The sequence below is a fragment of the Haemaphysalis longicornis genome, unplaced genomic scaffold (genome assembly GCF_048455015.1).
Source record: "Haemaphysalis longicornis isolate Haplotype H1 unplaced genomic scaffold, Haemaphysalis longicornis Haplotype H1 scaffold_7, whole genome shotgun sequence".
Lineage (NCBI taxonomy): Eukaryota > Metazoa > Arthropoda > Arachnida > Ixodida > Ixodidae > Haemaphysalis > Haemaphysalis longicornis.
In genome coordinates, this window is record NW_027526422.1 from 5,410,112 (window position 1) to 5,422,925 (window position 12,814).

The window sequence follows — 12,814 nt, forward strand, 5'->3', positions numbered from 1 at the left end:
ATGTCAATGTAGCCCATTAGAAGCGCCCAATCAGTTTGCGTAGACGTTAGTGCATTTAAGAAGAAATGATACTTAAATAGTAGTTTTATTCGCACTCAGGTCGGGTGGAGCAAAGCGTAGATCGCTGCAAAAAGCGCTCATGCCATTGTACCCCACACTCAACATTAGAAGCATCCGACAAGTTCACGTAGCCGTTATTGCGTCTAATAACCCAACACACCCATCTTGACTTCGTTTCACCGCACATATCCGCTCACAACACCACTAAAACATCCAAATCACCGAAGCAAACACGGCATAAACAACGGAAGGCTGTGTAGTCCAATGCATCGGCTCATTTCACTAACGAGGGGAGCGCCGAGTGGTGGCGCAACCCGTCCAGCTGCCCGCTCCCTTATCCCAGGTGCACGTGCACGTAGCTTAACTGGGCGCGTGAAACGCAGAAAATTTGGAACCTGCTGTCCTTAAGTCAGACCTGAGCAAGGCATGCTTCCCAGGGTGCAATACACACGTGTACCGAAAACGATATCCTCTCGTTTATGCAACGCCCAGCTTTTGGACTTGTTCTTCAGGATAAATTATCAATGTCTCCACACTTTGGTCACGGCGACAGTGAAAAACGGGACAGGCAACGCTCACACAGATCTCCAGCAAAAGCAGCACCACAGGAAAGAAAAAAAAAAATCCTGCGCTCCGTGGAAACCGCACGAGGAAAAAATGTGTAAAAACGTAGTCGACCCGTGAGTTCACGGAGACTTGCGAAGCCATTGGTCTAGTTTAAGGGCCAGCCTTTCCTCCGAAAGTCGGGCAACTTTTATGACTTTCCTTCTTTGGCCGTCGGGATCGGGAGATGCGATATACGTATACACTGCCGGCTCTGCGCCTTGACGGACATGCCTCTGTGACGGAACCTGTGACGGTGACCTCGGCGTGCACGCCGCGACGCCTGAAAGTTCGGCGCTCGTGTATATGTATACCGACCGTTGCTATTCTAGCAGAAAAAAATAAACCTCCATTCGATTCGTTTTTCGAAGGAATGCATATGCGATAGATGATACATGGGTTTAATCGCGAGCACAACGCTCTTACTTTGATACCGCGCACCGCACCTCGAAGGGTGGAACGTCGCGTCATCCGCCACTGGAGGTTTATCTTTTGCCTGTACTGGCTACTACCCTAGTGCTGCTACAGTGTAGGGTCATATGCATGGTACCCGGCACATTGAGCGTACAGTGTAATCTGCAGAGTAGGAGAGAGAGAGAGAGAGAGAGAGAGAGAGAGTATACACCATATGTGGAACCCGCCTACTACGTGGTGGTGACGTGCGTATTCATGCATGGTCTTTTGCGACCATTGAAGGAACAGGATCGTTTGCTGCAAGGCGTGCTCGCGGACATGCTCCTCTGGGCGTCAGACGACTGCTACAGCCAGTGGCGGCTCCCGCAAAAACCGCGGCGACATTGGCTACAGTAGAGTTTGCGGAAATGCTATTCAGCAGAGCCCTTCCATGCGCGTCCTTCGCCTCCAGCCGCTGCATGCAGGGGCGTGCATCATGACGTGAATGGAGCCCGGATGGAGAAAAAAAGAAGACGCCTAGCAATTATCAGGTTGCTGCTTTATCAGCTCTTGCGTCGTGTCTGCTTCGTGTTTTGACGTGAATTACCTCGACTGGCCGCTCTCCTCCGCGCGCACCCGTTCTGCGCACCTGTCACGGCGCAGCGCTCCATTCTGCCAAGGGCTGTGCTTCGATCTGCTGCTATGGCCACCCGGCTTCAAATCCCACACGATTTTCTCTTTGGGCAAGCATGTATTCTTGTTGGTGACTTTGCGCGTTCGACAAGAAGGCATTCGCTCTAAGTACACGCGATGCTGCGAGCACAGCAGCTCAAGGTTGAAAAAAAAAAAGAGAGAGAGAGAGAGAGAAAAGAAAAAAAAAGAGACGCCAACACGGGGGTGAGAAGTATGAACCGATTGACCCAGCAAGCAGCACTCCACAGTATCAGCTCCCGTTCTGGAGAAAGCCCATCCTGCTCGCCCGGATTCCCGTTCGCCGTTCCGGCTCTTCAGTCCCTCGAAAACCCGCATTTCATCTCTTTGAAGAAAAGGTGGAATTATCCACCCGCATGCGGGGCCCGAAATGAACAATTGTATAAAGGGGCACCAGGGGGCACCATTTGCAGTGAGCAGAGCACTCATCCAGTGTTTAGATTTTTGGCAATTTTGAAATTTGCCGGCCCGTGACCGACAGCAGGCACTCCTCCACCACCCCCAGAACGCCGGCCTGTAGCCCTGCGGTGGACGAGGACGTTTGACGATCAGCTGCACCGATGGCAGGGAAAACACGCTGCCCCATTTCCTTGCCTTCGGCCGCTGCCAAGAAAAACCTGGCCGGAAAATCACAAACAGAGACCGGCCAACGCCTTGGCCGGTGGTTCAAGTTTTCGGCTTTCCTTCCGACCCCTCAGCGGTGAAGTCAGCCGTTTGCGAGCACTGTCTCTCCTCCCTGGCGGCCGTACTCCAGGCACCTGGTGGTCGCCGTCGAAGCAGGAGAGGAGGCCCCGGGAGAGAGCAGCCCCCACAAGCACCGCACCAAATGTCGGTTGGCCGACCCCATTTCACGGGAGCGACCTTGCCTCTCGCTTCCTCCCCAAGTCGTCGGCCCAAACAGCGGCCGCCATTCCCAGCCGCGCGCCCACCAGCTGCCGCAGTGCCCAAGTGCCTCCACCGGATTACTGTGCTACGCCGGCCCGACGCCGAACCGTGGCGCGTCCACTGCTGTCGGAATTCGCCTGTCGGAATCTCCGGGCCTCGTGCGCGACTTGTGGGTCGGCCCGCTTCCATCGGCTCGGCGCCGCGCGAGGATTTACGACGTCGTCGGCGCTGCTTTGCCGGTGGCTCCTGTTGACGCAGGCCAGGCGCCTGCCCTGGCGCCAGTGCGTGTTCGTGCTTGCTCGTTTGCACGTGGTGCGTCGCGCTGGGCACACATTGCCGCGAGTGACTGGCTCTGCGCCACAACCGTTGGTCGCGACAACCACCTAGTTTGTGTTGTGCCGCCGCGTCGGCTGTTCAGCGGAGCGCGCTACCGGAAGCTGTGGCCGCTCTCCCAGCGCGCTGCCGCCCTGTCGTGCATCGGCGGCGTTTCCCCGGAGAGACGACGACCCATGCCGGCGTCGGACGCGTCCACGGGTCGCCGCAGGTTAGCCAGCGTCGCCTACCGCCAGGGATCGTCGGCCGGCGCGCTTTTTCAATCTCGGCCGTGAGTCGGTTCCTCGTGAGGCGTCGCCCAGCGTAGCGTTCGAGAAAACAGGTTCGTGGGTCATTGCTTTGGCGAGCGTGCGTGTGCGCGCGCGCGGATGGCGTAACGCTTGCTTGCTGCCGCGGCGGTCTGTCCTGTAAGACCGTTGACCCGTGCCTCGGTCGCTTGTCCTTCGTGTCGCGACGGGCAACGTCTTCGTAACAATGACTCGCTCTGGCGACGTGTCGTCGTAGCATTAGCTTTCGCAGCCGGCTTCGTCTTTCAGAGCCGTTAGTCGGACAAACGCGGCAATTATTGACTTCCCAGCGGGGCGGAAGCGTGTCATCGATATCCCGACTGTCGACACGTTGTGCAAACGTAACTCGTACCGTGTGCGTGCACTGCTGCGGTTGCCGCGCCTGGGAGATTCGGCACCAAAGTCTCCTCCATATGCTTGTTCGGCATTCTAGGGCACAGCCGGCCGAGTGCACGTTGTTTGTCACAGCACTCGTACCCATTAACCTTGCGTGTAACCACAAAACACCACCAAAAAATGACTTGATCGTTAAAGTGTTGTTGTGCGGTTCAGTCTAGTTTTGATGCAGCTTGCTACTGGAGGGGATTATCTGTGGAGCAGATTTTGCACCATTTCCGGGTGCCTCGATAGCGGTCTCGCTGTTTGTGGAGGATCCGAGGACGGCGTAAAAATCAGAGGTGACGGCAAACGCTTTATGCAGTATGTCGTTACAAGCGATGCAGTATGCATGGACGCTGTGGAGACGAAGCTACTAGTACGCTAGTGAAGTTTTAATGAATTCATAAGACGTATACCCAAAGGTTAAAGTACGTTTGTTTTTGTGTTCGTGAGCACGAGGTCGCGGGTTCGATTCCCGGCCGCGGCGGCCGCTTTTCTGATGGAGGCGAAAAGCAATAACGCCCGTGTGTACGAGATTTCGGCGCACGATAAAGATCCCCAGGTGGTCAAAATTAATCCGGAGCCCTCCACTACGGCGCGCCTCATCGCCTGCGTTGCGTCGGCGCGTTAAACCGCACAATCAATCAATTTTGTGTTCGTGCATTGACTGAGCTGGCAGCCTGTATTTAAGAACTTGATTCTTGAAGAATTTGATTTTATTTTAAGAATTTAAGAACTTGAAGAATTTGATTCTCGGGTCATCTGCTTAGTTGTGAAAGTAAGTATTCGTTGTTATGGCTATATTAATTTTATTGAGAAAACAAGGTGTTGAAATCTTGCAGGTCGTCTATATCAGTATTCGAATGGGGAAGAAGCTGCTTTGGTAACAAGCTGACTGGCTACAACCTCGTATAATTAGACCTTATACCATTTTACTCCTGACAAAGCTGCTGTTGAGGAGGGCACAAAATTAAAAAAAAAAACAAGAACAGAAGTAGTTTTACAACATGCAAGTAAGGCTTGCAATCAAAGAGGGTGACTGAGTTGGAAAAAAAAAGTTGTCTACGTGAAAGTTTACTCAACTTAAATCGAAGTCATCTGAATATTAAAAGGCAGAGTACAGTCTCAAAAATCTGTAGTGGTGGTCAAACCCTTGTTGTAAATGCCACACAAAATTGCATAATGTAAAGAGCATAGTCACTGGATCAGATAAAATATGCGGTTTTGTCTGTGCTTGCACAGAGCAGCTGCAGTTACGAATTCTCATTGAAGACTTGCAGTAGAGTGAATAATACATAATTTCCACTCTAAAAAGTACAAGTCCAGTGGTAGAGTTTCACAATGCTCATTAAGGCTGCGTGGCCTAACCAGTGAGTTGTGGTGCCAAGCATCTTCCTAGCGTGGGGCTGTATGGCTTGGTGTGCTTGCTTCCATGAACCCCTCCTTGCACAAGTTTGTGGGCACTGAGAATAGGGCTTGATTGCAGGGTCCTAGCTATGGCGTGGCTGCAATTTGATTTCAGCAAGTAGTTGTGCAATTGTCCTCCACCTGTGGGCATGTATGTGTATGGCTCGACTCGTATACAATCGCCCTTGGGTGCCTGGATGAGAACCATCCTCGGTTGTAGTGCAGGCTTCGTAGCACGTCAAGGTGGTGCTACGGGCAGCACTTCCTTAAGGATCATACCGCGGTAGAAACTGTAGTGCTCAGCAGCAGTATTGAGAGAGTGTAGTGCTTTGGCTGGTGGCTTAGTGCCACGTGTGGCCAACTCGTTTGTGCAGCCAAAGATGACCCACGGGGATCGGTCAGCCGTGCCAACAGCACCAGCAGTCTGAGCGGGGGATCCTGGAAGGCTCCTGCATCGCGGACCAACAGCAATGCCGCTCTCAAAGAGGACAAGAAGGAGCGCAAGATTTCCGGGGTGAGCAGCAGCGGCTACTTCTGACAGGCCTGGCAAAATAGAAAGGGAGGAGAGGGGGTTTGGTGGGCCTTCGACAATTTTGCAATTCATCGTTCACTTCTCAGTGTGCGGCTCGTTACGCTCAAGTTTAAAGGTTTGTTTTCAGTTTTTGTTGCCTATGCAAGTTCGGTCCAGCGTTGCTTATTCCTGCATATTTTTAAATTTAGGAGGAAGAAAGCCCTCTTCTCGCAGTTTCTCTTTTCCCCCATTTTTAAACCTCAGAATAGCTTTTTGGCAAGCTTAAAATAGCCGTACTGAGCATTATTGAACACCCACTTCTTTCAACTAAGCCTAGGAATGTTGAGATATTGCCAAGTTTCAATCGGGGACAAGCAAGTACCTGTTCAGAAAAGGGACGCCTCTTCAAACTGAGTATCCGTTGCAGTGCCAGTAAGCTGAGTGTTAAGACTTGCTTCCTGTTACTTGGGTGTAGCTTTCAACTACAGTTCTTGTAATTGCAAATCCGTTTCTCTGAAGTCTCCCTGAAAATGCATTAAAAAGCGAGAGCTTAATTTTGGAGGGGACAAGAGTTCTCGCCCCTCTGTGTGTTACTCTGGCAGTGGGAATCAAAGCAGGTCTTTTGTGTGGCAGATGAGAGTGTTGCGACCAGCGCATGGCAATCGTAATGCTGTCAAAGGAAGGGCAGATACTTGGCAGAGAAAGAAAGGGAGCAAGACTTAGCAAGTCTAGCAAAGGATTGTGGGTGCCAGACCACACCAGGAAAGAAAGCCTCGGGTGCTATCGCTTTCGGGTGCACATTGCTGCTGCGAAACAGGGAACGGGAGAGGTGATTTCTTCCTCCCTTGAGGCTTGACCAAAGCTCGATGCCAATGAGAAAAGCCCTTGTGGTTTACTTACATCTAGGCAGTGGGTGGTCACAGTCAGAAAAGCGCTGTGAAGACATGCATAAGGCCAGCCCAAAGTTTATGCCAGAGGTTTTTGTATGGCATTCAACAATCCGTGGTGTCGGCTGTCCTTCAGTCGCAGATTTCTGGGTTAGAGCAACCTGGGAGAATGAATCCTTCGGGCAGCTTGGTTTAGGGCCGCGAGTGTTTGCATAAACAATTATGCCTGAGATGGCTGCATGGGCTTACCTGAAAATCCATAGTGCACACAGCTGGATACAATGTAAGGGAGTGCGTAAGTGGAAGAAGTGCTCCCTTCATATGAAGAATAAATGACAGCTCAAGGAGCCACTTAGAATACATGCAGTGCCAGAAAGGCTCACTAAGTGGGCTTGAACAAGTAGGCTATGGTACAATAAAAGGTAGCAATAAAAGGAAAAATTATTTATTCATTGAATTGCATGAGAGCAACATACTACGTATGCCTTTTTTCGCAGCTGTGCTGGGCTGGTTTGGTAGAAGGTCAACATTTGTGTGTCATCCTTTAACTCCAATTAAAATAGAAGAAAAAAAGAAAACACTGCTTGTTTGTATTCAGTGTGCATTCTGTTTTGAACGTGCCCCACTGTTGTTGTATGCCATCACTTTTTGATCCTGCAGCATAAAGGCCGGATTTTTAGGCATTAAAAAAGCACATTAAGGTGCCCAATATAGGCTGGCGAAACAAAGTTTTAGGCCTTTAACGTCGTAAATATAGGCGCCATAAATTTTTAAGTAATTGCAAACAATTCCAAACGAAGGCGTGCGTGACCTGTACCTATGACAGGAAAAGCAAAAATGCTGCTATTATGGCGCAAAGGTGCCAACAGTTGAACATAGCCATTCAGTTGTTCCATAAAACTGCCGGACTAGTGGCGATCCACCGGCCTCATTCGACAAGCACTCTGCTCGCACTCATGTTCACCGCTCATTGTCGCCTGCTCGCACGTCGCATATAGCGAAACAGGCACGAAAAGGAATACTTGAGAATACTGATTAAAAAAAAGTGCTACCTTAGGTTTGCCTGACACAATTTAGTTACGACACAACAAAAACTGGCACAAAAATTTCAATTCATTTATTGCATCCTTTAAGAACCGAGGACATTACATAGGGGGGGGGCAACAGATATGCAGTGACAGTGTACAATTTGATGTAGGCAAAGAATACACATTACACGGTAATAAGCATGCGGAATAACAACAAAACAATAAAAGAACACTTTCTCTGGGTGTTAGATTCAAGAACAGGAACTAATTGGTGAAAATAAATACATACTGTACGCTGACGCAGTATATTTATTTATTTTGACATACTGCCATTCCCATGAGGGGTTTTAGCAGGAAGGAGGAAGGCCGTGAACATAAAATTTTGAATAAGTACACAATACAGGCACATACATTGCGATAAAGTACAGAATGAAACAGAATCGGATCATTTAAAGTTTTCAGATTAAGGAAAGCATAAAACATTAGTGAAAACAAAAGTTTTTGGAAGAAATTAAATGCAACAACTTGAATAATGGTTGACACATTGGCATATGCATCAAGAAACACAACAATAAGAAACTACAATAACAATAAATTACAATACGGGAAAGTAATTCAAGTGAGGGCAAATTTATACACACACAAAAAAAACATGATCAAGAATCACCAGGGTATTTTCCCTTCTCCTGAATTCAACTAAATATTGCTTAAACGCAATTATACACAGTGGAAAGAATATGATAAAATGATACTTCGCCGGGCACAATATACACACAAACACACAAATGAGAATCAACTAAGTGATTCTGCTTGCATAATACAAAGTTCATTTTCGGCAAGGGTTAGAAACTTTGCTAATTCAGTAGTGCTGGAAACATTCGGATTCAGTTTATTCCATTCATTAGTGGCCAACAGACAAAATGAGTACCTATAGCAGTTTGTGTTGAATGAGTATTCGTTAAGTCTCATTGCGTGTTTTTGGCATGTTCTGTCTATAGTGTTTGGTTATTGAATGGAATCAAAGTGGGTTTCCAGCTTTTCTCGGTATGATGTCCGGTCAGGTATACCAGCACTGTTGCCGGGACGGTGATCCCACAGTTTGATTGCATGGGGGAAAAAGTAGTCGTTCATCGCGGATGTACGGCCGTTAATTTGTGCAATGGGGTTTGAATGACAAATGCGGGAAGAAGTTCTGTTTGGAGGCTTTAAAAGTCCGTGCCTTGATTGTGGGCGCAAAAGAAAGTGTGCAGGAGGCATAGGCGTGAGGCGATGCAGCGTGGCGCAAGAGATGGCAGGTGGAGGGACTGCTTTAAGGCGGTGACGCTGGTCTTTCTAGAAAACTGTGAGGTTATAAAGCGAGCTGCGCGATTTTTTATTGATTATAGTTCGTTGATTAGACATGCCTGGGATAGATTCCAAATGGACGATGCGTATTAGAGCTTTGGGTGCACATAGGTTAGGTATGCTAGTTTTTTAAGGTCGGGAAATGCATATTGTAGATTACGACGAAGGAATCCAAGTGTGCACAGAGCGTCTGAGCAGATGGACCGCATGTTCGGCGCGAATGATAGAGACGGGTACATGTGCACTCCGAGATACTTGTATGATGTGGCCGTGTCGAGAGGAAGCTAATCGATAAAGTAGGTGTGATGAACAGTGGCGCGCTTACAGGACAATGTTATCGATTTGCATTTTGTTAGGTTTAATGGCATCAAAAATTTTTTGCACCATAGTGCAACTGTGTCAAGGTCTTGCTGTAGTTTAGTTCTGTTTTCACAAAATGGCAGAGTATATGACGCTTGATTAATTGATTGATTGTGGGGTTTAACGCGCCGACGCAACGCAGGCGATGAGGCGCGCCGTAGTGGAGGGCTCCGGATTAATTTTGACCACCTGGGGATCTTTAACGTGCGCCGAAATCTCGTACACACGGGCGTTTTCGCTTTTCGCCTCCATCAGAAAAGCAGAGTATATGACGCAGTCATTTGCGAATAATTGAAGTTTAGTTTGTATGCTTGTTGGGAGGTCATTTGTAAATATTAAAAATAGAAGAGGTGATAGGCCTGCGCCCTGAGGGACACCTGATGATACGTTATCTTTGGAGGAGTCGTAATTATTATCAGACGTGAACTGCTTACGGTTAGTGAGGAAGTGTTCTATCCAGGATACAATATACGGTGAGATACCAAAGGAAGAAAGTTTACAAAGTAACAGGTTTTGGGGAACGTGATCAAAAGCTTTCGAAAAGTCCAAAAATATAACATCCATCTGAAGGCTATTATCCATGTTTTGTAGGAGTCGTGGGTGAATTCGGCTGGTTGGGTCTCGCATGAGAAGTGCTTTCGAAAGCCGTGCTGGTGGTTATTAAAGAAATTTATTGATTCGAGGTGAGCCTCAATATGGGAAGATATGGGAAACAGACGCCAATTTTGAAAATAGGCATTTAGGTACAAACACCAAAATAGGCATTTATGGGCACTATAAAAGCATCATAAAAGCCCTTCTTAACCTCTAATTCATGCTCATGTATCAAAGTGGTTCAATAGAAGCGCAAATAGCAAAATAGGCATTTGCGTAAAATCCAGTCTGTAGTCATCACGCTCAATAATGTCAGATTGCATTTCAGCTTGCAAATATTGTGGATATTCAGAAAGTGTGCTTGTGTGTCCCGCTTTTAACCAAGGCAGTGTTGTTAGGTGATCAGTTGCTGTGGTTCAATGTGCTCTTTGTTTTTTACTCAGCGCTTTTGCAAGCAAGCCCTGTCAAAGTTGCGCCATTGCTTCTCATTGTGCCTGGTATGTCCCGCTAGAGTGGAGGTTTTGCCGAGTTGCTGCAACATGATAAACAGATTACGGCGCTGCTAAGACAGTGCGTGCGACAAAGGGAAGAAGCCATGCGCACGCCTTCCTCCCCTCTTGTGGTTTGCCGTGGCACTGCTATTTAGTTATAAATGTGTTCACATTCTTTGCCAGGTACTCAGCCGCATAATTAACCAATTATGCACAAAAATGCATAATTGGTAAAGTTAACATGTTTGATCGCTATACTAGTGTGAATGGGAATTATTAGTTGGAGAAAAGTTTGGAAACCCGAAAAATGAGAACGTCAGAAAAACTCTAAAAGTCAACTAATGAAATCAGAAATCACACACCAGAAATAACAAAGCCAAAAAATACAAAACAAAAAAAGGCGTGAAAAAGCACCAGATGTGTAGTAATACTATGTGTCTGCACAAAACAGCGTAATTGTCAAAATGTGAGAAGGGGCATAGGAGTGCTATATGTCTGATGATGCATAGTAGACTATACTTGGGAACAAGTTAAGAACGGCAATAGCACATGTACGGTATCACTCCGCCTAAGCGACGGACCCGCGCGCGTTTTGAAAGGAGACTGCTATGAATGAGTGTTATCGTCTGCCTTTCCTCACGTAGTTTGGTTGTCGTCGTTGCAGTGGTTTATAAGCATTATAAATCCAAAAAATTACTAAAACGGCTCTTGCGGCATTCAAAATAGTCCCAGTAACGCACTACTTGTGCCGCGCGGAGTAACATCCGGCTGCGGTGGCAAGGCACAGTGGCAACTTTCGTTGCCGTTCTTAAGTTGCAACCGGGTATACTCTCTGAATTTCTGTGTGTTTTTTGTGTTTCTCTCTAATCCTGTGTGCAGGTCCTTGTTAGTGTGTGCATGGCACAGACTTTGTTGGTGTGTTTCTGTGGTCGGCGAATTCTTCGCCTCTGCAGGTGTTGACGTGTATTTTTGTCCCGACTGTGCAGAGCCAAAGAGGGCGGCGGGGCGCTGTGTCGGCGGACGAGCTGGTGAACGACACAAGCGTCATAAGTGGTACTAGTCAAGACAGCGGCTGGAAAGGCAGCAAATCAAAGCCTGTGCTCGGCAAGCGCACTGGCATTCTCCTCAACTCATCCAAGACCGTGAGCACCGCATCATCTTCACGGGAACTTTTTCATCTGGGTGCATGCACTTGCTAGGCTAGTGAGAGGAGGGAGAAGTGAGCCTGGGTGGTGGAAAGTTGGAGAGGCCTGCAGGCTGCATCAGCTGGCTGCTAGTGATGACGATGGTGCAAGGAAAAACGAAATTCGTGACGCCAGGCAAGCGGTTTTCAGCATAGCAGGGAAGTGGGAAAGTGTGACCGGAAATTGTTTTTCGTGTAAAAATTTGTCACGTGCTTCCAGTACTCATGTTCGTCAGCTGAAAGCATGAGATAAACCTTATAGCTAACCAGAAAAAATTGTGGCCACAGTTTCCCGATTCCCAACTCCCTGGTTATCTTGAAGCGGCTTGCTTACAAATACCTTTCTTGGATGCCATGGAGCTTTAACACTCCCCTGATGCATTTAGATTGCAAAAACAAATCATCTAAACAGGGCCACTTGCTCCTCAAAGACTACGGGAAGCACAGAGTATGACTGTAATGAGAAAGCGTGGAGGCCTAGTTGCAAAATCTGCTAACACCTGTGAAACAGCAAGTGTGCTGGGCTAGTAATGTTCATCTGTAAGTAGCAGCGTATCTGCCCTAAACGGTCACGCAAGAAAACGAGGAAAAAAAAAAGAATTCAGAATGATGAGCAGCACCAGGTCAACTAACGTCAATAGGCGAGGACAACCTGATGTATTTGGGAACCACCAATAAGCATACAAGTAGGCTTGCCACACATACTAACAATCCAAGAAGCTCCTTGGGAGCTCTTTTTTTTTCAGGGCTTTTTGAGGGAGCCAGGTAGGCAAAAATGTGCACGTGCTTTTCCATCTTTGCTAGCGTTTTGCATCGAAGCTCCCAGGGGGTACTTTCTATATCTGGGATCTGCCAAGTGCGTTTCGAAATCAGTCTTCAAAGGAGAGGCATTGTTTGTCTGAGCTTCATTCATGTCATGTGGGTTATTTTCATCGCTCCTAGTGCTGCCACATTTCAGAATGAATCGCTGACAGAAACCTACGCCTGGCACGGCTAGGGCATTTTTAATAAGAGGGGACATAATGAGTAAAACTAGCTTTGCTATTTATGCATGGAATTTAACGAGGCTTGGCACAAAAGTACGGCTGACTATGACAAAGTAAAAGCAGAGATCAGTTTGTAGCCATCTTGTATATTTTTGAAGTTGTGAATGAATGGCATCCTACTCATTAGTTTATTTATTAATTAAGGAACTAATAAAGTTTAAATTTCTTTAAATATCTGTGTTACTGAATTCACAAAGGTATATGTGTGCAATGAAGCTGTTTGTTTATTTCTGTAACCTCAGTAAATATGACCACAAATGGCACAAAATTCGTGCTCTATCCGAGTACAAAATGTACATGTGCTGAAAATGTG

At 47.5% G+C, this 12,814-nt stretch overlaps 1 protein-coding gene across 10 annotated transcripts in view; it reads left to right on the forward strand.

Moving 5' to 3' along the window:
- The window catches only part of LOC144144358 (pleckstrin homology domain-containing family G member 5-like), a 609,370-nt gene that overhangs the window by 571,105 nt on the left and 25,451 nt on the right, over positions 1–12,814 (forward strand). For all 10 annotated transcript variants that reach the window (XM_077675777.1, XM_077675773.1, XM_077675771.1 and 7 more), the window contains 2 exons: positions 5,432–5,571; positions 11,259–11,414. In XM_077675777.1, the coding sequence (XP_077531903.1) occupies positions 5,432–5,571; positions 11,259–11,414 (296 nt within the window). The remainder of the gene's footprint in view (positions 1–5,431; positions 5,572–11,258; positions 11,415–12,814) is intronic.